At 43.9% G+C, this 22,935-nt stretch overlaps 1 protein-coding gene across 1 annotated transcript; it reads left to right on the forward strand.

Moving 5' to 3' along the window:
• Window positions 1–1,681: 1,681 nt before the first annotated feature.
• On the forward strand, window positions 1,682–19,472 carry Poglut3 (protein O-glucosyltransferase 3). Its single transcript, XM_076925208.1, has 8 exons — window positions 1,682–2,019; window positions 6,532–6,729; window positions 8,569–8,855; window positions 9,983–10,199; window positions 11,624–11,820; window positions 13,473–13,667; window positions 15,377–15,481; window positions 16,954–19,472. Exons 1-8 carry the CDS (start codon window positions 1,821–1,823, stop codon window positions 17,077–17,079), a joined length of 1,524 nt encoding a protein of 507 aa, XP_076781323.1. The 5' UTR covers window positions 1,682–1,820; the 3' UTR covers window positions 17,080–19,472.
• The last annotated feature ends 3,463 nt before the right edge of the window (window positions 19,473–22,935 follow it).

Consider the following 22,935-nt stretch of genomic DNA (forward strand, 5'->3'; position numbering starts at 1 on the left):
TTTTTTTTTTTTTTTTTTTGTAGCTTAGGACAATCACTTAATGACCCTTCTAATTACTGTGCATTGGTTGACTGGTTGTAGTCTTAGGAGTCAATTACTTTACTTGCCCCCCCCCCCCCACACACCCACGCACCCCAGCAAAGGAGGCGTTATTTCAAGTGTTACATAATTTCTTAGACCATCTTCCACTATCACCTAGAACCAGATAACCCCCAGCTCACTTCTCTGGGAAAAGAAATTTAAGTTCGATTTTTGGCAGAGTGTGAATAAAATGTGTTCTACACAGGTTTTGTGTGTGGGTAGTGGTGGTATTTATTTATTTATTTATTTATTTATTTATTTATTTATTTATAAATGCTAACTGGAGCGGAGCAGGCATTCCATCAAAGCATGCAAATGACTCCAGGAAACAAATCAGTGGAAATCACATTGATTTCCACTGCTACACTGCTGCCCTGTAGTTTACAAGTGACTTATTCCCAGTTTCTAATGATGCTTCAGAAGAGTGCTGTCTCTAACTTCCAGTGGTGGAAGCCAGGCTAACCCAAGACCCCAGCACTGTGGAGTGCACGTGGGCATCCGGTGCTTTCTTCCTGCTGGCCTCTAGCCTAACCTATGATTGGTAATTGGGTTGGTGGCCTGGGCCCAAGCTCAAGATGCTCAGGAGCCCAATTAAAGCCTGGGGCCCGGTTCTGATAAGCTCTGGGCCGAGATCTTTCAGGAAGGGGAAATGGAAGCCCTCTGTCCATTCTACAGTATAAGTTCTTCCAGATTCCTCATCCTGGGAAGAATAGTTAGTTCCTAATATTTTAATGCTATGCAGATAAGAAAAAATAATTAGCAAGAGTGAACAAACGGAGACTGTGGGGAGACTGTTCTTCCTGGCTCTTGGTGCTCATGAGTGGGGTGCCCAGGCCATCCACCCTACCTTTCCAAAGTGGGCAGGGAAGGAAAGATGCCCAACTCTGCTGAGAAGCTTGCCCAGACCCTGCCTTCTGCTGCCCAAGTGCCCTACACCAGAAAGCACTGAACGACGAGGGACAGAAAGGGAACCATACTCCAGCGACTTTATGGTTAGAGGCTGCCAAGCACAAATAAGTGAAACAGGTGGGCCTGTGTGTGAACCAAGACGGGTGGAATTCCACACAGGGAAGCCATTCCTCGTCGTTCCACTGTGGCACTGGTTTGAACCCTGGTTTGAACTTATTGTAAGCCACGTCTCAAACCTTTTTTTCTGGCTGGGTGTAGTGCACATCTTTGATCCCAGTACTTGGGATACAGAGGCAGGTGGATGGCAGTGAGTTAAAGATCAGCCAGTGTATCTAGATATATAGAGTTCTATATCTATATATATAGATATATATAGGCAGCAGGAATAGTGAAAACCCCACCCATCTCAACCAGTTTTCTCCACAGGGCAAGGTGGCTTGGCTCACACACCTTTCATTTCCCTTTACTGAAGGAGGCCAGGGTGCAAGGATTGCCATCAGTTCAAACCCAGTCTGAGATACAGCAGGAGACTTCCTTCTCAAAAGGAACAATAACACATAAAATAAGATTGAAAAAAAAAAAAAAAAAAAAACCAAAGAGGCAACAATTTAAAAGCAAGCAAACCCTGCCTTTCTGTAAACTGGTAAACTCAGAGAACTAGTGGAGGGTTGGAGAGCCGGAGGCCTGGGCGCGGTGCACACCGTCCCAGTCGGGGTCGGGGGCGCGCCCGGCCGGCCCGGGGCGGCTCTAGGCAGAGGCCCGCCCCCGGGTGTCCCCTCGGCCCGGCGCTCCAGCTCCTCCCTGACCAGCGGAGCTGAGAGCCGGCGACCATGCACCGCGTCGGGCGGGCCCTGCTGCTGCCCCTGCAGCTCGCCCTGCTGGTGGCGGCGGGGGCCGGGACGCGCGTGAGCGCACCGCGGAGCCTGGCGTGGGGCCCGGGGCTGCAGGCTGCCGCCGTCCTGCCCGTGCGCTACTTCTTCCTGCAGTCGGTGGACTCGGACGGCCGGAACCTCACTAGCTCGCCGCCAGGTCAGCGCCCGTCGCCGTCCCCGCGCGTCCCTGTCCCCACGCGTGGCCATCTCCCCACTTCCCACCCACCGGCGTCCCTTCCCTCCTCCCTGACACCCCCGGGGGCGGGCGATGCCACCGAGGACCGGGTGACTAACTCCAAAGGCCGAGCCACAGGTCCCGCCCAGGACCTGTAGAGTAAATGGCGCCTATGGGGTCCCGCGGAGCGCGGCGGTGCGGTCACGTGATACGGATCGCCCTTCCTGGCCTGCGGGGCGCGCCTTCCCCCTGACTCAGCAGCCCCACTCGTCCCTTGGCGCTCTAGGCCCTCAGTGCAGACCACGCGAATCCGTGAAACTTCGTAGAACCGGAGAAGGGAGGAGCTTGTCCTGAATCCCAGCAGGGCCGTCCTCCTACAGCTGACTGCTTCTCTGGACTTGTCCAGCCGGTTTCAAGTTGTTGCCAGTCAGGCTTTGCTAATTTGTGTCTAAATTTAAGGCTGCTCCCAACTGGCGTCCTGTTTTGCCTGCAAAGAGGCAGAGAAATCCATAGCGTCCTCCGCAGAGCAAGTGGGAGTTTCACGTACTTTGAGGTTACGTATATTTGGTAATCCTGTAGTAAAAAATGGATGGCAATGTCTGCCTATCAGAAAACTTAGACTCTACTGAGAACATGGATAATAAGCAACCAGCCTATCAGGGCAGAGCACAGTTGCTACAATTGGATTTCTGCAGCCTGGTGTAAACATTGAAGAACCGCCAATAGGCCCAGGGAAGTCTGGGAAGCTTCAGGAGTATGGGTTTGGAAGCTGAAAGTTTCTAGACTGGCTTACAGATGTGCAAAAGCAGAGAGCGTTGAGGATCAAGAACCTGTGAGCCTGTGGAACATGGTTCAGATTCAAACCGTATCATATTATCTCTGCAATCCTGTAATAAAGAAAAGAACCCAGACACGCACTCCTGTGGTTACAGCAAGAAAGTAAGGGTTCCTCCACCCCCCAATTTTAAAATTCTTTTTCCCCAAATAAAATTTTCTGCAAAGATTGTACGAATGTGTGTGTGTATGTGCACACACACACACACACACACACACGCGCGCGCGCGCGCGCGCACAACACTTGTGAGCTGGTGTCCATAGAGACCAGAAAAGGGCACTGGATCTGCTGTAGAATTCTAGACACGAGTGAGCTGCCTAATATTTGTTGCTGAGTACACGTGTCTTCTGGAAGAGGAGAAAGCACTCTTAACCACTGAGCCATCTCCCTAGCCCCACAACTTCATAATGTTTTTATAATGAAAAAAAGTAAGAAAAAATTGCAGTGCATGGGTGGACCCTGGGGTATCCATGGCAGGAAGTCAGACATGTTCAGATGATTACGAAGTCCTTGGGCGTAACACTTTGGGTTTATGGGATGCCCTAGTTGGTAATGTAGGATCAGTGCTTTCCCTCTAGGTGCCGGGAGCTTGGATAAACTTCCTAAGTGGTCATTGAAAGGAAAAGTATCAGCTCAGGACCCTCAAGACCAAGTTCTCAGCACAAAGGGGATTTGCCCCATAGGGACACAGGGCAGGGAATAAGACAGACAGGAGATGGAGGTTGAGGAAAAAGGGGAAGATCAGGGGTATTTCCAGGAGTGAACAAAGGACTGCCTCTTGATAGAGAGGAGACAGACATGGCCCATAGTGTTTTATTTTAATTGGGTATGTTAACTAGGTGAGCCAAAGGGGATTTTTGATTGCTGGACTTCAACACTTTGATAGCTGGACATTGGTAGTCAGCTTCAGGAGGAGGAAGTGGCCATATAAGGGAATAGACCTTGGTGCCCAGCTTTAGGGATGTAACCCAATGGTTTTTTTTTTTTTTTTTTTTTTTTTTTTTTATAACAAGGCAGAGGCAATGGGAGAGAAAGCCAAGGCCTGCCAGAGCCATGCTCACTGGTCAGAACCCCTTCAGTCATGGCAGGCAAGTTCCCATTGCCAGAGATTCTCTTCAATTTAAAACTCTACAAAGCTATGGTTGCACACTGGCTGTGGTGTGTATTGACATGTGACCCTCAGTTACGTCTCTGAGGTAGGTTTCTTTATCTGTGCAGTCGGGGAGGAGGAATCAATAATTACCTGATAAGTCTTACAAGAAACAGGTAGAAAATGCTTGTGAGAGCTGAGTGTGATGGTGCAGGCCTATAATCCAAGCATCTGGGAGGCAGGAACAGAAGGATTGTCTAGGCTAGCCTTGACTGTGTAATAAAAACATGATCTAAAAGATAGATAGATAGATAGATAGATAGATAGATAGATAGATAGATAGATAGATAGATAGACAGACAGACAGACATGTAACCAATAGAAGGGATTAAGTAATTTTTTTATGCTTTTGGTAGTTTTGAAAGTGTTCAGAATTAGCAAGCCAGCGGTGGTGCACACCTTAAGCGTCTGCCCGCCAGGGGGCCTTTGTGCCCTCCTTTGCTAGTTCAAATCCTGATGTCTCCATCTCACCTGTGACTCTCTCACTGAGTCTCATGGAAAAAAATAAAGTGTTCAGAATCTCTGAAGTAAGGTCTAACACACCTTTTATGTCACTACTTTCTCATCAGCCAACTTTTCTTAAATCTGAATTTATGGAGAAGAAACCATAAGCTGATCTTTGATCCTGTTCCATTGCAAAGGCCATCAGGGCAAATAGGAGTTCATATTCCTTCCGTTGTAAGCAACTCGGAATCCCATGCTTCTCCTTTTCTCCTTTATAAAGCTGACTTACGCTGACTTATTTCCCTGTCAGACCCGAGCAGTGTTATCTTCCACTGACCCTCACATTGATTTTATGCTGTCAATGGCCCAGGCAACTAAGCACTTAAATATGTGGGTGCTGGGACTTGAACCTGGGTCCTCTGGAGGAGTAGTAGCTAGTGCTTTTAACTGTTGAGCCATCTCTCCTTCTCTGGTTGCCTTTCTGATGGCAGCAAGAAGAAACACAAAACATTTGAAAATTCAGTTCAAAAAGAAAATTTTCACACTCTCTAAAGCACAGGGAACTTTGTAGAAGAGGAAGTAGGAAGTATCTAAGAGCCAGAAGACAGAGGGACTGGCTTCAAAATGTCTAGACCAGCGGTTCTCAACCTTCCTAATGCTGCAACCCTTTAATACAGTTCCTCATGTTGTGGTGACCCCCAACCATAAAATTTTATTCCTTGCTACTTTTGGTGTTTGTTTTTTTCTTTTTCTTTCTTTTTTTTTCCCCCCGGGACAGGGTTTCTCTGTGTAGCCCTGGCTGTTCTGGAACTCACTTTGTAGACCAGGCTGACCTCGAACTTAGAAATCCACCTGCCTCTGCCTCCCAAGAACTACCTTGGGTGCACCACCACCGCCCGGCTCCCTGCTACTTTTTAACTGTAGTTTTGCTAGTGTTATGAATCAAAATGCAAAGATCTGAAATGCAGGATATCTGATATGTGACCCCCTGTGAAAAAGTTGTTTTACACCGCCCACAGGTTGACAACCACTGCTGTAGACTTAGCCTTTGTAATCATGAACTCATAACCATGGTTACTGACCTAGACCCACACAAGACTGACCCTGTCAACAATCACAGAATGGGGAGGATCTTGTGGGACCCTCTCCCTCACTTGCAAATTATTGTTAGGTTCTGGCAGAGGGAGAGTCACCTGCAGTTGTGTACCTCCTATGTACCCACTGCTGAGGGAGAGTCACCTGCAGTTGTGTGCCTCCTATGTACCCACTGCTGAGGGCGAGTCACCTGCAGTTGTGTGCCTCCTATGTACCCACTGCTGAGGGCGAGTCACCTGCAGTTGTGTACCTCCTACGTACCCACTGCTGAGGGAGAGTCACCTGCAGTTGTGTGCCTCCTACGTACCCACTGCTGAGCCTCTGAGGCACTTGTGGATAGTTCCAAATTCACACAGGGGTCACACAGACCCCTGGTTAGACCAAGTGGGTCATAAACAAAATAAATACACATGAGTGTTAAAAAGAGTTTTGTACAAAAGGGGAGGGGACAGGCAAGGGTGGGAGGGGGTTTGGAGAGGGTGAGGTTGGTCAGTATGTTTTATGTAAAGTGTGAAATTGTCAAAGAACAAATTTAATGAAAAAGGGGATTTTCTCAGAAATGAGGGTTACTAGACACTGCAGTGGCCTTAAATAACGTGTGTGTATTTACAGGTAGAAAGTTGAATTACCACAGGGCCGTCATCTTTATAGAGTGTGGACTGTTACTGCCTAAGCTTGAATGTTATTCAGAGGAGAAAAGACCAAGTAGGAGAAATGTTACTTTCTTCAATGAATTAATTTTTTCATCCACTGTTATTGAATGGCTCATGAGTCCCACGTTAAGTCAGATCCTTGACTTGAGGATGGACCACACATAATTGCTGTCTGCAAGGATCTTCCAGGTTGAAATGAATATGGTTGACCATGAACACTGCAGGCCACAAGATTTCTGTACTAAGATTTAATGTCTAATCGTTGAGGTATAATGATCAGGAAATGGTAACGATATTTCTATTTCCTTTGCTTACAGGTCAAACACAGTTCAAAGTAGTGGTAAAATCCCTTTCACCTAAAGAGCTGGTCCGTATTTATGTCCCTAAACCTTTGGACAGAAATGATGGAACATTTTTGGTGAGATACAGGATGCACGAGACTGTCCATGAGGGACTCAAGATAGAGATTCTCTATGGTGGTGAACATGTGGCTCAGTCTCCCTATATTTTAAAAGGTACGTGTTACCAGTCACCTGACCCTATACATGTGTGAGATGCATGTGTTTCAGAAGGGCTGTAATGACCCTGCAGTCAAATGTGACAGAGTGAACATTGTACATGTACTCCCAGAAGCTCAAATTTTATTTCATTTTTGGCAGTTTAAGAAAATTATCATTTTCTGGGTTTGGAGAGCACTTGCTGCTATTGCAGAGGACCTGGGTTCAGTTCCCAGCACCCACATAGTAGCTCACAATTTTCTGTAACTCCAGTTCCAGGGGATCTAATGTCCTTTTCTAATCAGATGTGTACATGTGACATGCACATATATGCATACATACATATATGTAGACAAAACACACATAAAACAAACAAATCTCTTGAAAAATCTTTTTCTGTTTCATTTTGTGTAGTTCCCACTGCTGTCTGCATCTTTAAATTTGTTCTTCTTTTATCCTGCAAATGCCAGAGTCTCTTGGTACCATTTTTAGTTTTCCTAAGCTTTATCTCTGGGATGTAGCAGAGTTAACTGGACATAATTTGATCTTTTTCAGTTATATTTTTACAGTTTGTTAGATGAAAATGAGTCACGTTTAACCTGTGTCTAATTACTCTCAACAACTGAGGTGCACACTCCCCAAGTCCCAAGAATGAGGAGGCTTTCCAGCCTGGCTGACACAGGCACTTGGCCCAGCCCTGCCAGAGCGCTATGCACTGGCCATCCACTGTTGTTCTGATGGTTCTTCCCTGCACTGGGTGGATTCCACTCACAGATGACCCGATTACAGGCTGGGCTAGACACACAATCCCAGAGTCCTGAATCCTTCTAGGCTTTCCTGTGTTTAATTCTCACTCTTCACATACTCTGTTCCCAGGCTCAGCTGCCTGGTTCTCCGGCATTCTCAGCTCTTCCTCAACTCAGTAAGACTGCTCAGCTCCACACACGCTATCTTCCTGAGCTACATTGAGCAGCAAGTTGTGTGAACTATGAGCTTTCCCTTGCTAGTATCATCTCCAAGATCCACTGTGCTTCCCTGCCTCATGTCCATAGTCTAGAAACTGAGTCCATATGACAGGTTTTGTTCACCAGTTTGAAGTGAAAGAATAAGTCAGTGCCTCTTCATGGTCTCGGTCTGAAGTAGAAAACTCCAACAAAATGGGGCCTAATATTAGTCATCTCAGCACTGGGGAGGTAGAGACAGGAGGATCTCTGTGGTAGTTTAAGACCAGCCTGGGCTATATGAGACTTTGTTTCCAAAGATCACAAATAAACCATCACGAAAACATATTCAAGTAAATATGGATATGTCCTGAAATTATGTTAGATTTGTACATGTTGTTTTCTAAATATGTCTTCAGAAGAGTCCTCTCTGTTCAGCTCTCCACTTAGGGTTACATTGATAGACCCTTTTGGGTTACTCTTTCCTCTGAGATGTGTTGACTGAGGAGGCTTTAGGAACTTTGAGAGAAAAGTCCTCCATTTTCTTAAAAACTTACTGTTTTTACATTTGTATGTCTGTCTGAAAATCAAGAAACTAGCAGAAACTCTCCCTTTCTGAGCTAAAATGAAGTCATTTTATATTTATTACGTATACCTCACTATAGAAGTGAAGGTATCATCCACGTGACTGAAGTATGCTAGTTTGGAAGGGAGCATATGCTCTGTAGTCTGTTCAAGGTGGCTTGACAGGAGCAGAGGTGGGGCTCTGACAGAATCACTCTACTACTAATTGGTCTAAGATAGATTTGTCTCTGTCAGTAGTTTTCAGATCTGCCAAGCTGTCATCCAGTGCTCTCTTCTTACGCCATGGCGTTTGTTAACTCAGGGTGACGTTGTGTGTGTGTCCCCTCCCCAGGACCCGTGTACCATGAGTACTGTGACTGCCCAGAAGACGACCCTCAGGTTTGGCAGAAAACTCTGTCTTGTCCAGCCAATGAACCACAGATCGAGCAGGATTTTATTTCCTTTCCCAGCATTAATCTCCAGCAGATGTTGAAGGAGGTCCCCAAAAGATTTGGGGACGAGCGGGGTGCTGTTGTTCATTACACAATTCTCAGTAACCACATCTACCGGAGATCTCTGGGGAAATACACAGACTTCAAGATGTTCTCTGATGAAATTTTGCTTTCACTTGCAAGAAAGGTATAAAAAGAAATGAATTCCTTCCAGAAATAGTATCATTTTGTTGTTGCAACAGTTATGTACTTAGAACTATAAAGACTGATGAGAATAGATGTCAGGGCTTAGAAATGTGTCACAGAATGCATAAGTCTCCTACCTTTGAAGATGGCTGTTTGCTGTAAGATTTAAGTTAGGGTGGAATCTCAGCACTGATGTTCATGAGACTTCAATATAGGCTAGAATATGAGAGTGAGGCGGAAGGCCAGGACAGAGCACAGGTCTTGTTGCAGAGTCTAAAGGTTCTGGAGAGCTCAGTCATGACCTTCATGTGGGGTGTAGAGATTTGGGCAGCTATATAGAAAATCGGCTTGTGTTGGGGGAGGGGGAGTCGGAATGCCTAGTAAGGAGACTGGTGTGGCAAGGACCTCACCTGAGTGAGTTCCAGCCGTGGCTAAGGACACAGGTAGAGGACTCTAGAGGCCGAGCTGGAAGAGAGTGTGGGAAGGAGGGCCAAGGCTTAGGTTTGACTGCAGACTATTGCATAGGTAGCCAGTGAGGCCTCCCAAAGCCCACACACTCACCCTTTTCTCTAGATGCCCACTTCTGTAACATTACATTTTAAATGCCACCTCTGGAGACAGGTAGCCAACTTCCAGTTAAGTGAGTTTGTCATGTACTACTTTCACTTAGAACCTTCTAACAGTGACCAGGAGTCTGTCTTCTCTCTTACCCACTGTTTTCAAGGGTCGCCTAGATCAGAAGTACTTCCCAGTGCTTGCTCTGTAAACATTAGGACTTGAGCCCAACCCTCAGACCCCACGTGAAAAAGGCCAGTCTTGGTAGCATGTACTTGTAATCCCAGTGCTGAGGAAGCAGAGACAGGTGGACCCCTAAAGCTCAGAGCTGAATCTCCTCAGAAAGGTCCAGGCCAGAGAGAGACCATGTCTCAAAAAACAAGGTAGATGGTGCTTGAGAAAAACCACTGAAGACTGACTCCTGTCCTTCAACAATACGTGTGTGTGTGTGTACATGCACACACACGCATGCACATGCATATACACACATGCACACACACGCACACACTCTGTCAAGAGACTGAGGCATTTGGTGTCTCCCAGCCACTAACCTTTATGATTTTGTTTTTGTAGGTCAACCTCCCAGATTTAGAATTTTATATTAACCTTGGAGATTGGCCCTTGGAGCACCGAAAAGTCAATGACACCCCCGGCCCTATACCTATCATTTCCTGGTGTGGTTCCTTAGACTCAAGAGACATCATCCTTCCAACGTATGATGTCACCCACTCTACACTCGAAGCAATGAGGGGTGTCACAAATGATCTCCTGTCTGTTCAGGGAAACACAGGTAAGTTGAGGTTAATTCTCTAGGGAAAAATCTTACAAGGTGAAGGGAATGTTCAGAAAGAATAAATGTATTTGCTTAACCATTCTAACTTCCAACCAAGAAAAATGCTTGCCTAACGTGTAAGGACCCAGGGTCCATTCCCAGCAAGGCAAAGCAGGGAAAAGCATCCTGGGGCTGAAAGAAAATGTTCAGGACTGGGGGCACCACACTTTGCTTTGTCCTTTTTAGCCTCCTTGTCTCTTTAATGTCATTCGAGGGACAAGAGCAGAGATTCGGGCAAAGTACCCAAAGGTAAAAAAAGATGATAAAAATAAGATGAAGATAATAGGAAATAAAAGTCAGCCTACTTTTAGTTTAATGACAGTGAATTTCTGAAAAGTAGGCTGAGAAGATTGGATCCCTCTGATTTCTGTCTTATATCTCTGAGGCGCTAACAAGTATTTAACCAACAACATCATTCGTTAGGGTAGTAAGACATTTTGTCAGAGATTGGAATTAATTTTTCTAAGACATTTTCCTTCTATAAAGGAGAAGATCTAACTGGCATGGTTGCTCGTGCCTATAATCCTAGTACTTGGAAGCCTGAGGCAGGAGGATTGTTACTAGTTTGAGACCCGTCTGGGCTACATAACAAGCAGCAGATCAGACTGGGATAGACAGGAAGATCCTAGCTCAAACTCCCCATGTGCCTATGTGAGCGTTGTGAGCTATATGATTGCATTTAATAATGTCAAAGAAAAATGTCTTCCCTGTATTTGAAATTATGAGTAGTTGATCTGAAGAGATGGTCAGGTGGTTAAGAGCACTGGCTGCTCTTCACAAGGACCCAGGTTCGATTCCCAGCACTCACATGGTCACCCACAAATGTGTGTTAACTCCAGTCCCACGGGATCTGGATCTGGCCTCTGGCCTCTATGGGAACTTTGTGTGCACAGTGCTCAGACAGGCGTCCATGAGATACACATAAAATAAAAATAAGGGGAAAATACAGACTAAAAATCTGGGATTACTGAGTTATGCAGTTTTCTGGTGAGCTCATAAGAACAAAAGCCTTGCTCATGTGTGCTTTGTGAGACGTAACAGATGGAAGAAGGTATGGCCTGGGAGTGGGACTAACCACAGAACCTCTGTTTGCCTGGAGCTTGGTCTGATAGTGTGATGACTACTTCCTAGTGTTGTACAGCAGTAAAGAGCAGAGCCTGTGTGAGCTGTCCTTGCTGGTAAGTGAGAGGGGCTGGAGCAGGCAGAAGGACGGTCTCAGAAAGTACCTCTGGCAAAATGAGACTCAGTCCTAGGTATGTTGGGAACAGCATCTATGTGACAAAGTGAGTTATCGAAGAGCGTCGACATTTTAAATGACAATACTATACTGTCTTACAGTTTCAGATTCTTAATCATAATTTTTTATGGCCTCAAACTTCTAGGGCCTTCCTGGATCAATAAAACAGAGAAAGCTTTCTTCCGAGGTAGAGATAGCCGGGAGGAGAGGCTGCAGTTGGTACTTCTGGCCAAAGAAAATCCACAGCTGCTAGATGCAGGAATTACAGGATATTTCTTTTTCCAAGAGAAAGAAAAAGAGCTTGGAAAAGCCAAGTTGATGGGTTTCTTTGATTTCTTTAAGGTATGAGTCTTCCTATGGCTATGAAGTGATACACTGTGTCCTATGGCTATAAAGTGATGCACTGTGTCCAAAATCTACCAAACAGGTGCTTCAAGCAGGTTGCCTCAATTTGGGAGCTAATTTTACTTTTAAGACTTTACTGTCAGACTGACAGAATCATAGAACTCAGACAGTTTTTTCTCTGTTAATTTTGTTTACCAAATAACGAAGAACTATGTTTAATGCTTCATATAAGAGTTATCATTGAAGTTTGGATGTGTTTATTGTGGCTTTTCTCCTTTGATTTAATAAGCTGGGAAGATAAGTGTCTTTTACATGAAATGATTTCAAGTATCTTTGGTAAACAAAGAGTATTCATTTCTGTATGTGCATAAGAGGAGCTGGAGTTCAGGTCCTGCCTACAGTCTTTCTTCCATGTCAGTGTCCTGTGATACCATGTTCCGTTAGGCCTGCCATACTCCTTTGCTTTCTTTTGGTATTGATTTCTGTATGTATGTGTATATGAATTTGTATATGTGTGATGTCTGCATGTATGTATGGTGCACACATGCACACACATGTGTATGTGATCCTCATTCCTTTAGAGTGTTATTATGAGCCCCACAGCTAACTGGCTGGGAAACACATGATATTGAATATTTAAGAAATTAAATAAGAAGTTAATAAGAATAAATAATAAATTAATAAGAAGTTAGGGGGTAGCCCAGTAGAGGGCTTCTGCTGCATATATGAAGCATAGTTTTGATCTCCAGCATTGAAAAAGAAAGAGAAGGCAAATGGAAGGAAGGGAGGAGGGGGGTCACTATATTTGGAAATAGACCATCTTCATCTGGGGGTGGGGGGTTATGGTGAAAAGAACAGTGAATTGCATTCAGAATATAGGTTTATAAATTTCTCTGTATACCAGTTTTCTCACTTATAAAAAAATTACAGCTTCATATTATAATTAAATTGGATTTCAAGCCTTTGATAAGTGCTTTCGAAATGTTAGTCCAATACATGCCAACAAAGTAGCTGTGTCTCCAGGTTTCAGTCAACTATTTTTAGTACAATTATTTCTCTCTGTCTCTCTGTCTCTCTCTCTGTCTCTCTCTCTGTCTCTCTCTCTCTCTCTCTGTGTGTGTATGTGTGTGTGTGTGTGTATTCTGTGGATTAAACGTGGGTTATTCTCCACTCACCTCATCTTACATACAGTTTACAAGCTGGTTAAGATGTGAACTCTATTATACATAAACTCTTTTTAAACTGTAAAATAGAGAGAATGTCTTTCTATATTGTGGATTTATGGTATGAAACAAATAAAATAGTTTATACATGAAAATTGGTAATTACTTTGACTTCAGTATATTTAAATTTAGAACTTTGACAAGAGTTTTAACACCTGTTTTACCTTCTGGTTACAGAAGTCTAGACTGTCTGCTTCACAGATATAATTGAAACAGCACACGCTCCTGTCCTAAAATTTCCTATGAGGGAGCTGTTAAAGGCTGGCTATCATTTTTTATACAAAGAAAAAAATAAAAGATAAATGAAATACAAACACAGATGTGAGAAAGCGGAAAAGAATCCCCCTGTATTTAATTTTAAAATACTAGTGAGAAACAAAAGTAAAACAAATGGCTTCATGAGGTTCTTTGGTTTTAATCTTCTAGTACAAGTACCAAGTGAACGTGGATGGAACTGTGGCTGCGTACAGGTATCCATACCTTATGCTGGGCGACAGCCTGGTCCTGAAGCAGGACTCACCGTATTACGAACACTTCTATGTGGGACTAAGGCCGTGGAAACACTATGTTCCCATTCAAAGAAACCTCAGTGATTTACTAGAGAAAGTGAAATGGGCCAAGGTATGTTCCATGCAATTGTTATTTTCTTGGACAATATCAATCAAAGTTATTAATATGGGAAGCTGTTCCATCAGGACCTAGCACATCATAATCAAAGCAAATCAAAGGAACTATGATTTTTCTGAACAGAATGTGTTCCCTTTAAACGGCAGAAAAACAGACACCAGGGTTGTCGAGATGGCTGGGTGGTTAAGAACACTTGCTGCTTTTCTGAAGGACCTTAGTTTGGCTTCCAACACTCACATTGAAAGCTCACAATGGCCTGTAACTCCAGCTTTAGGGAGTTGGAGGGCCTCTTCTGACTTCTGTTTCTGTACTCATACACAAACCCACATGTACATACACACATGTACACATATAAAAGAGAAAGACATCAGAATCACTTTGTATAGCCTCTGTCAACATTGTTGAAGGTTAGACTTTAAGTTTAGTGTTGGATGTAATACAGCTTTTCTAAGTGAGTCCCTATTTGCACTCATCTATGCAAAACAAAAACACGCAGAATGCAAATTACAGATCAAAAAGGCCAGAGTTGAAAGGCCTTATATATCAAGAGAACTTTCCAGGTAACTGTGATACTCTTCCATTCAGGAAAAAAACAAAACAACCCTCAGGTCCTTCCCCAGCACAAGCCAGAGCATCCCAAGAAGTTCCCTATAAAACAGAGATTCCTTTTTTTTTTTTTTTTTTTTTTTTTTGAGGAATAATATTAAAAACTATTGAATTTATTATGAAACTATAAAATGTATCCTTCCATATTTTGTCCACAATTTAACTTTTGAAAAGTAATATCTATTTGTGGACATAATGGTTCAGAGTCATTGTTCTGGCTTTTCCTAAGATCCACAATTGCTAGTAAATGGCTTTTCCTATCAGTTGTGTGCACAAAATAAGCATTTTCCCTGAGTATAATTAGGAGTGTTAGCTATTCCTGGCTCTATACCCTGTGAGAATGAAGGAGCGAGTAACTTTTTTATTACAGCGTTATAGTCCTCTGTGGCTACTGCTCTTTAACAGAACTTCCTGTCATTGACTGTGTATTTAAAAGAAGCTTTACGAAAAACACATTTTTATTTTTAATTTTACACTGTGTCAGTGTAGGTGTCTGTGCACTTGAGCAAAGATGCCCTCAAAGACCAGAAGCCTCAGATCCCCTGGAGCTGGAGCTGAGAAGCAGTAAGGTGGATGCCGGTCCTCTGTAAGGGCAGTGCTCACACTTAACTGCCAGGCCTTCTCCCCAGCCCAGAATCTTAGCTGGTGGTGGTGGTGGCTTGGTTTTTCAAGACAGTATCTGTGTGTAGCCCTGGTTGTTCTAGAATTTGCTCTGTAGACTAGGCTGGCCTTGAACTCACAGAGATTTGCAGCCTGACTTTTAAAAGACATTTTAACATTTAACATGAAAATAGATTCATTCTGTTCTTAGGCAGAGAGGGCAATGCTGGGGAGGCAGATGACAGACCCCCAGCTTTCTCCATAGATAGCTAAGAAAGTATCAAAATAGTTACTGAAGAGCTTGTGAGGCTTGGAATCAGGTCCACACACCCATCATCCCTTCCCTTTACCAGACATCTAACTGTATTCCCATGGCCTCCTGTGTTAGTTATAGCCCATAGAGGTGGACATCGCCCATCTGTTCATACACACCTCCCACACTTGAACCTACCTTTCTTTGTGGGTTGTAGCAGTCATTTTCATTTTTAATCTTTTAGGAAAATGATGAAGAAGCAAAGAAGATTGCGAAAGAAGGGCAGTTAACTGCTAGGGACCTGCTCCAGCCGCCCAGGCTTTACTGCTACTATTACAAAGTACTGCAGGTCAGTTCAGACTGTCCATCCTGATGGGTCCAGTGTCCGTATACCACATGTGTGGCTTGGACACTTTGTACTATGCTTACGGGAGGATCAGTGGCAGCTTGCGGGGGGTGGGGGTGGGGGTGGGGGTGGGGGTGGGGGGAACGAACCAGTGGTGGTGAGGTCTGGCCTTGGCTGTCCTAAAACTAACTCTGTAGACCAGGCTAGCCTTAAACTCAGCCTTGAGATCCACCTACCTCTGCTTTCCAAGTGCTGGAATTAAGGGAGTGTACCACCGCCTCCAGCCGCCTCCATACTACTATGTATCTCCTCATCCCCCACCCCAGAGTTTTTTCTGTAGCCCTGGCTGTCCTCGAACTCGGTCTATAAACCAGGCTGGCCTCGAATTCACAAATATCCTCCTGCCTCTGCTTCCTGAATGCTGGGAACTTGTTAATGTCTGTTCTGTATTATGAAAAAATTTAGGAAGTTCAGAGGGCATGAGGTTCCTCCCATCTTGTCTGAGTGTGCCCCCTGCTGGTTGTCCGAGTGCATTCCCCCCTGCTGGTTGATCCATAGAGAAATTCCTTATCTGTAGCAAGTTGCCTCACCCCCGCCCCGAACATGCCCCTCTTGCCATCCTTAGATGGGTTCCATCCTCTCTACTAATCTAGTTTTAATAATTTTTTTTAAAACTTTAATTACATTGTATTTATTTGTTGTGTGAGCTCGGCAGGGAATGGAGAGCATAGTGCCTGTGGAGGTCAGAGGATGCTTTACAGAAGTTGGTTCTCTCCTTCCACCTTGTGGGTCCCAGGGATTTAACCAGGGTCTTGAGGGTGGGTGGCAGGCAGCTTTACCCATTATGCCATCTTACCAGCCCTAGCTTTAATTTTAATGGTAGGAGTTTCTACCGCTAACATCTTAGCTTGGCTCACTTGGCTATAGTGTTGTTTTGTCGGCATTAGCTCAATACTAGGACTATATAACCAAGCGGACACAGAATGAATAGAGTGAAAGACTTGGCACACAGGGGTATTTCTGGCCAGGGTAGAGGAACATTGCATGTGCATCTTGCCATGCCTGTGACTCCAGGCCTACAGGGTAGATGGAAAAGCCTATCTGTGCACTCTATCTGGAGATATTCATCATCTTGGCTTGCTGATACGAAAATTCAACTATATATTCTATATTATAAATGTTTTTCAGTGGAATGGAGGATGCACACTGACTCGGCTTGTTTCAAGTGGGGGCAGGCATCTATGTTTTCTAGAGTCGTCCCACTTACACAGAAGTGTAGATTAGGATTCTATGACAGACTCTGAGATATTGAACTAGCGTTTATAGTAAATAAAGTCAAAATATAAGTATGGAATTAAAATGAGCCAGATCTTTGGTTTGAGTTCAAAACGTCATGATTGAAGGTGGAGGTGTGCGGGAGATTGACTAGAATGAAACATAAACTACATTTTCTGCTCCTTCCAAACATATTTCAGAAATATGCTGAGCGCCAGGCCAGCAAGCCCACGATCCGTGACGGGATGGAACTTGTTCCCCAGCCGGATGATGGCACATCCATTTGCCAGTGCCACAGGAGGAGGCCTGAGAGGGAAGAGCTTTAAGGAGACCCCGCTTCACACTCTTTGTATGCCAGCTGCGTCTTTAAGACTTGTGAAAGATGCTAGGCTGTAAAGAAACAGGGAAACCAGGCCGGTGACTTTTGCTTACACTGCAATCCTGGCACAGTGGAAGCAGAGGCAAGAGGATTTCAACACTGCAAAGCCTACCTGAGATTTGTGGTGACTTCCAGGCCAGCCCAGACTACCCAGTTGGATCTTATCAAAAAGCCAGAACAAAAAAAGAAATGTAGAGAAATGCTAAGTATTTAATCCCACACTCAAGAGACTAAGTCAGAATCATGAGTTTCATTCAGTGTTACCAAATACCTTTGGAACTGCTTGCTTGAGCCCCCTAGTGGATAAAGAGAGTCATAAGTCACTGGGGGGTCTGTGGAGGGCACAGTCACATGCACTGGCTTGTTTCTATCTTTATCAAAGATAAAAAGTCACTTTCAATTACTTTTACATCCAATTATGAAAGTGTTTGAGGAGGTTTGAATTTCTCCTCGTTGTGTCGCTTCTCCTTGTGTAAGCTGGTCCCTGATGCTTGATGACGGCGGCCTCCTTTTAGAAGATCTGATGAGGTTAACTAAGGAACAAGCCACTGCTATTTAAGGTGGCATGGAGGCTGTGGAGGAACACACCACATCTTGTCAGCTAAGTTTTTGCCAGGACTTAAGACAGAATTAAGGAGAATTAAGTGTGTGTGGCAACTCACAATCTGGCCTGTACCCCTAGTAAAGACAGCACAGCTACAGATATAGATGGTGGCATCCTGTGGCCATTTATGTACTGGGAATATAAAAATAACAGCTATCCAAGTGAGATCTTTCATTTTGTTTGTCCTTCTGAGAATCCTTGAAAGTTGTTACAGCCAGCTTCAGGAAGCCCCCGTATCCTGGGGTTCACTAAGAACCCAATGACAGAGGCAGGTTCTCAGACCCTCCTGGTTCAGCAGGTTGATAAGCAGCGTAGTGAAGCTCTTAAGATAAAGGCTTGAAACTTGCCTCTACCTTTTAGGACAAGATCGAAGTCTCATACCATAAATTCATTTCTGATTCTCCAGAACAGCATCAATCCAAGATGCAGTTCCTGACAGAATGCTCTCTAAAACAAGAGCTACCCACACTCCCAGAGTAAAGGCACTCTCTGAACAGAAATAGTCATTTGCTCATATCTGTTCTCCTGAAAACCAATAAGAACACAAGAATTTGTATCTCTAACTAGATCACAGAAATGTATCAACAGGACAAATATCCCATATGGACGTGAGAAAAAAGGCTGCTTCCCTCGCTTCTACCTCTTTAACCACAGGTTCAGAAAGCAAATGGTAGTTTGTTAGAGTTTTAAATCGATGTCGTCTGAGGCTGAATAGTCCTAGCAGCTAAAAACAAGTTGAGACAAACTGGGCAGTTTCTATTGACTTGTCCGATCCCCCACGATTCTCACTTTGAACAGTCCTACCTTGGAGCACTGCACTGGAGACAGATTCTCCACATGAACCTGCAGGGGACATTTTATATCCAAACTGTAACAAGTCTATTAAGAAATTTATCAAGTGGAGTTGTCTAGATTTCTTGAAATGAGTTTTATATGGCTTTATGGTTCATTAACTTGAACATATCTTCGGGAAACAAGCTGGATTAAGCTGGTTCCTTTCTTTCCGACTTACCTATTGTCCATGTAGTAGATTAGCCACTTTTAATACTGAAATTTTTATTAAAGTATATCTGGCTTCAGGGGAGTAAAGAGAAGCCACCAGAAAGAGGTTGGAGGGAGAAAGGGGGACAATGATATAATCATATTTTAATTTCAACAGAAAAAAAGGTTTTATATGACTTTTGAAAAGAGGGATGTAAGGATATAAAGATAGAGGTCTGTGCATTTGAATAAACTGTCAACAATGTTGTGACTTCAAACACTGAGTGGCTGTCCGTCACCCATCAATTGTGAGCGCATTGTCTCCATAGCTACTGACGAGTTGAGGAACTGAGGACCACCATTGATGAGAAGAACGCAGTTTAATTACACAGCAATGAAAGCTTTCCATGACTAAAGGCACAAGACAATGTGAAGACATTTCCTAAAAGAAAGGGTCGCGTGGAAGGATGGCCCGACAGTGGTGGGAAGAGTACAGAGAGAGGATTTTTACTTCTGCTTTATACCATTTTATAATGTCCAAATTGGTTTTTAATTATGGCTATAAATCAAGTTGTAAAATACAAATGTCAACATGGTAAAAGAATAAATGCACAGAGGGGGACTATAAGAAGGAAAAAGAAACGTATTTATGTTTTCCACAATGCCATATTAAGTAAGAACCTATGTCTAGAATTTTATCCTGTGGTTTTATTATATACTCTTTTTAAAAAAAAAAAAATAAAGCACAGTTTTATAATAAAAAATGGCAACCCCATGTTCTTTGTTTTAAGAAAGAATGACAACACCCACACCCTGGTATGTCTCTAACTGATTTCTTAAAAAATATATATATTTATTTTCTGTGTATGAGTGCTTGCCTGCATAAATGTTAGTATCTCACATGCTTGCCTGGTACCCACAGAGGCCAGAAAAAAATGGTTCCCTGGAAGTGAAGTGACAAATGGCTGTGAGCTGCCATGTGGGTGCTGGGAACCAAACCTGGGTCCTCCACAAGAACAGCCGGTGTGCTCTGAACCGCTGAGGGCTCTCTAGCCCCTGCTCTAACTTTCTCTCCTTTATGTCCTCACGAATAACTGAACTAAAACTGCTGTCGTGGCCATTCTGTTCCTACTGGGCAGAAGTAGGGAGGAGGGAGTGTTTCACATCTCCTGCTTTTTTTTTTTTTGTTGTTGTTGTTTGTTTGTTTAAAAAACTAATTTTTAAAGTTAACATACAAACTAATGGGTTTTTGTCATGGCGTCTTCCGAATGTATCTCATTATACTCTTCCAATCCTCCTGCCCTTTCTGCTTCCTGCCTTCCCCTGTGCTTTTCTGACCCCTCCCACACCAGTCATTAACCAAGAAAATGTCCTCAAAGACTTGCCTACAGGTTAATCTGATGGAGGCACTGTCCCAATTAAGGTTCACTTTCCCCAGAAGACTCTAGCTTAGATCAGCATACATAGCCCTTCATACATAGCTCATGAGTTTGAACACTTGGTCCCCAGCTGGTGGTGCTGTCTGTGGAGGTTACTGAACCTGTAGGAGATGCAGCCTTGAAAGAGGAAGAACATCACTGGGGGCGGGCTTTGAAGGTTTATAGCCTGCCCTGCTTCCTGCTCTCGCTGCACTTCCTGTGTGGCGTATCACGGTCAGGCAGCCTTTTGCTCCTGAAGCCATGCCAACGCTTTCCTTCTGCGATGGCCGCTGGCACCATAAGCAAACCTAAACTTTCTTCCTCAAGTTGTTTGTCGCTCTGGCATCTTGCCGCAGCAACAGAAAAGTAACGGATACGCATGTTTTCCAAGGATTCGCCTTTATTGTAAACTGCTAGGTAGCAAGAAGAAACAAGCTTCAGAAGAAATGAAATCCCTAGAGAAACACGAAAGCTGTTTTCCCACCACACATCAGGTCATCTGCCCAGGTTTCATTTTGCAATGAGTAATAAGACCACCAACCACCCCCACCCCAAACCCGCCACTATGTACATCACGGCCTGCAGACAGGGGACAATTAATTGCCCTCTGTGCCAGGACTTTAAGCATTTGGGGGAAATTCACCACGCAGTCCACGGTTTGAACCAGTTTGGAGTGGCATGGTGCCTCACAAAAGGAGTAACATAAATAAATATTCTGCTTTGACTGGCACCATGAATTTGTGTTACTAATGGGAGCTCATGGATTTGGACACCTGCACTGGGCCCAGCAAGCCAGATGAGCGGAGACTGATAGCAGTTAAGCTGACTGGGCTTGTTGCAAAAGTCCAAATGAGATGTAACAGCTGACTAAGCTGTAGATAATCAAGTTATTTTCGAGGCCCATTTCTGTCTCTTATAAACGCTGATGGTCAGAGCACTGGTTGACGTTCCCAGAACACCTTTCGCCCAGGTAAATTTCTGACTACTGAATAGATTTGTTGGGTTTTTCTGCTCGGCTTGAGTAAACCTTAGTGACTTTATTGTTCTAGGAAATTTAAGCAAGTTTGGCCTAGTGATCAGGACCCGAAAGAGGAGGCACAGCTGCCCTGAGAAACATTACTAAGTTCTCCACCAGGCTCAACTTTCCTAACTGCACAGGGGCATTGTGGGAAAGTTTGGATTCTCAACTTTCTTCGATTTGTGCTATGAGTATCTGAGTTCGATTGTTTGCTTTTGTAGTGGAAGAGCATGGCGGCTCATGCCTTCTAAGCAAATGTCCTACACCTGAGGGATTATAATCTCAGACTTTAACATATGTTTTTTAAAAATCTCGACTATGGCTGACTTAGGGAAAGTCCTAACCACAGCCCACAATCCCCTGGTTTTACACTCAGTCTGCAAGGTTGGAGGGACTCGTGAGGCCCACTGATACCATTCCCCTTCCAGCCAGGGCTACATGGAGAAACCCTGTCTTGGGAGAAAAAATAAATAAATAAAATGAAAAAAAAAAATTAAACAAAAAAATTAACTTAATTTTATTTAATGTAAAATTCTGAACCTTGTTTTACTAGATTAAAAGACACAAGTATTGAAAGCATTAAAATTTACTCGTGCCGGGCGGTGGTGGCGCATGCCTTTAATCCCAGCACTTGGGAGGCAGAGGCAGGTGGATTTCTGAGTTCGAGGCCAGCCTGGTCTACAGAGTGAGTTCCAGGACAGCCAGGACTACACAGAGAAACCCTGTCTCGAAAAACCTAAATAAACGAATAAATAAAATAAAATAAAATAAAATTTACTCGTGTCTCCGTGCTAATACATGGCCTGGTACTATCTTCCAGCCCCATGCTTCCAGGAATAAGACTCAGCCTCAAATATATATTTACAAATACCTTAGCCATATAGCTAGGCTCTTCTCTGACTAGATCATAACTTACCTAACCCACATAACTCCATTATCTTATCCTACATTCTGCCACATAGCTGGTTACCTATGCTCAGGTACCGAGTCTGTCTCCTCACATCTTCCCGGGCTGATTTTCCGAGTGGCTCTATCCCAGAATTCTTTCTGCCTCCCGGATGTTTCACCTCCCATTTCCTGCTTAAGCTATAGGCCATAGGTTTCTTAATTGACAGGCGATGTATCCATACAATACACAAGATATCCTCTCTACACATAGCAACAGCCACACGGAGAACCAAAGCCCGTGGCTCTGTTTATGGAAATTGTGATCATGATTTTGAAGGTCTTAACCTTCATTTTGTCACTGAATTTCCTACAGGGATTTTTTTTTCCTGTAAAAATACGTTTAGTATGTAAGGAAAATATTTTCCTCGAAGTTCATCTTCCTCACAAGTTATGTTCCATGCAAGAACAGAACTGGGCAGGTCTGTTGCTACACTCTGGCATTGAGGTAATGTCGGCCGTGCAGGATAGTCAGCATTCAGGTAAATAAAGCATGCATTAAATATGCAGTATGCTTTCGGGTTCCGTGAAGACCTCTATTTAAAACCTGTGTCAGGCTAAGGAGCTTAAATTTAGAAATAGCATTAGATGGAGCCCTTAGAGAGAGCCACTTAGGCCTTCAGCAAGGCCCGTCACATGTCGGAGATCCCTCTAAGTTCCTTTCTCTTGTCCTTTGCCTCTATAGCATCGAAATTGGAAGAGAGCGTGACTTCTATCAGAACCAAACGTCATCACAGACTAAGGCTTAGACATCTAAGTGGGAAGCATGGTCAGGGTTGGGGGGCGGGGCCCAAGAACAAGGTTGTGAGGGAAGGAGCTATTAAGTCATTTCCGACT

The sequence above is a fragment of the Arvicanthis niloticus genome, chromosome 26 (genome assembly GCF_011762505.2).
Source record: "Arvicanthis niloticus isolate mArvNil1 chromosome 26, mArvNil1.pat.X, whole genome shotgun sequence".
NCBI lineage: Eukaryota > Metazoa > Chordata > Mammalia > Rodentia > Muridae > Arvicanthis > Arvicanthis niloticus.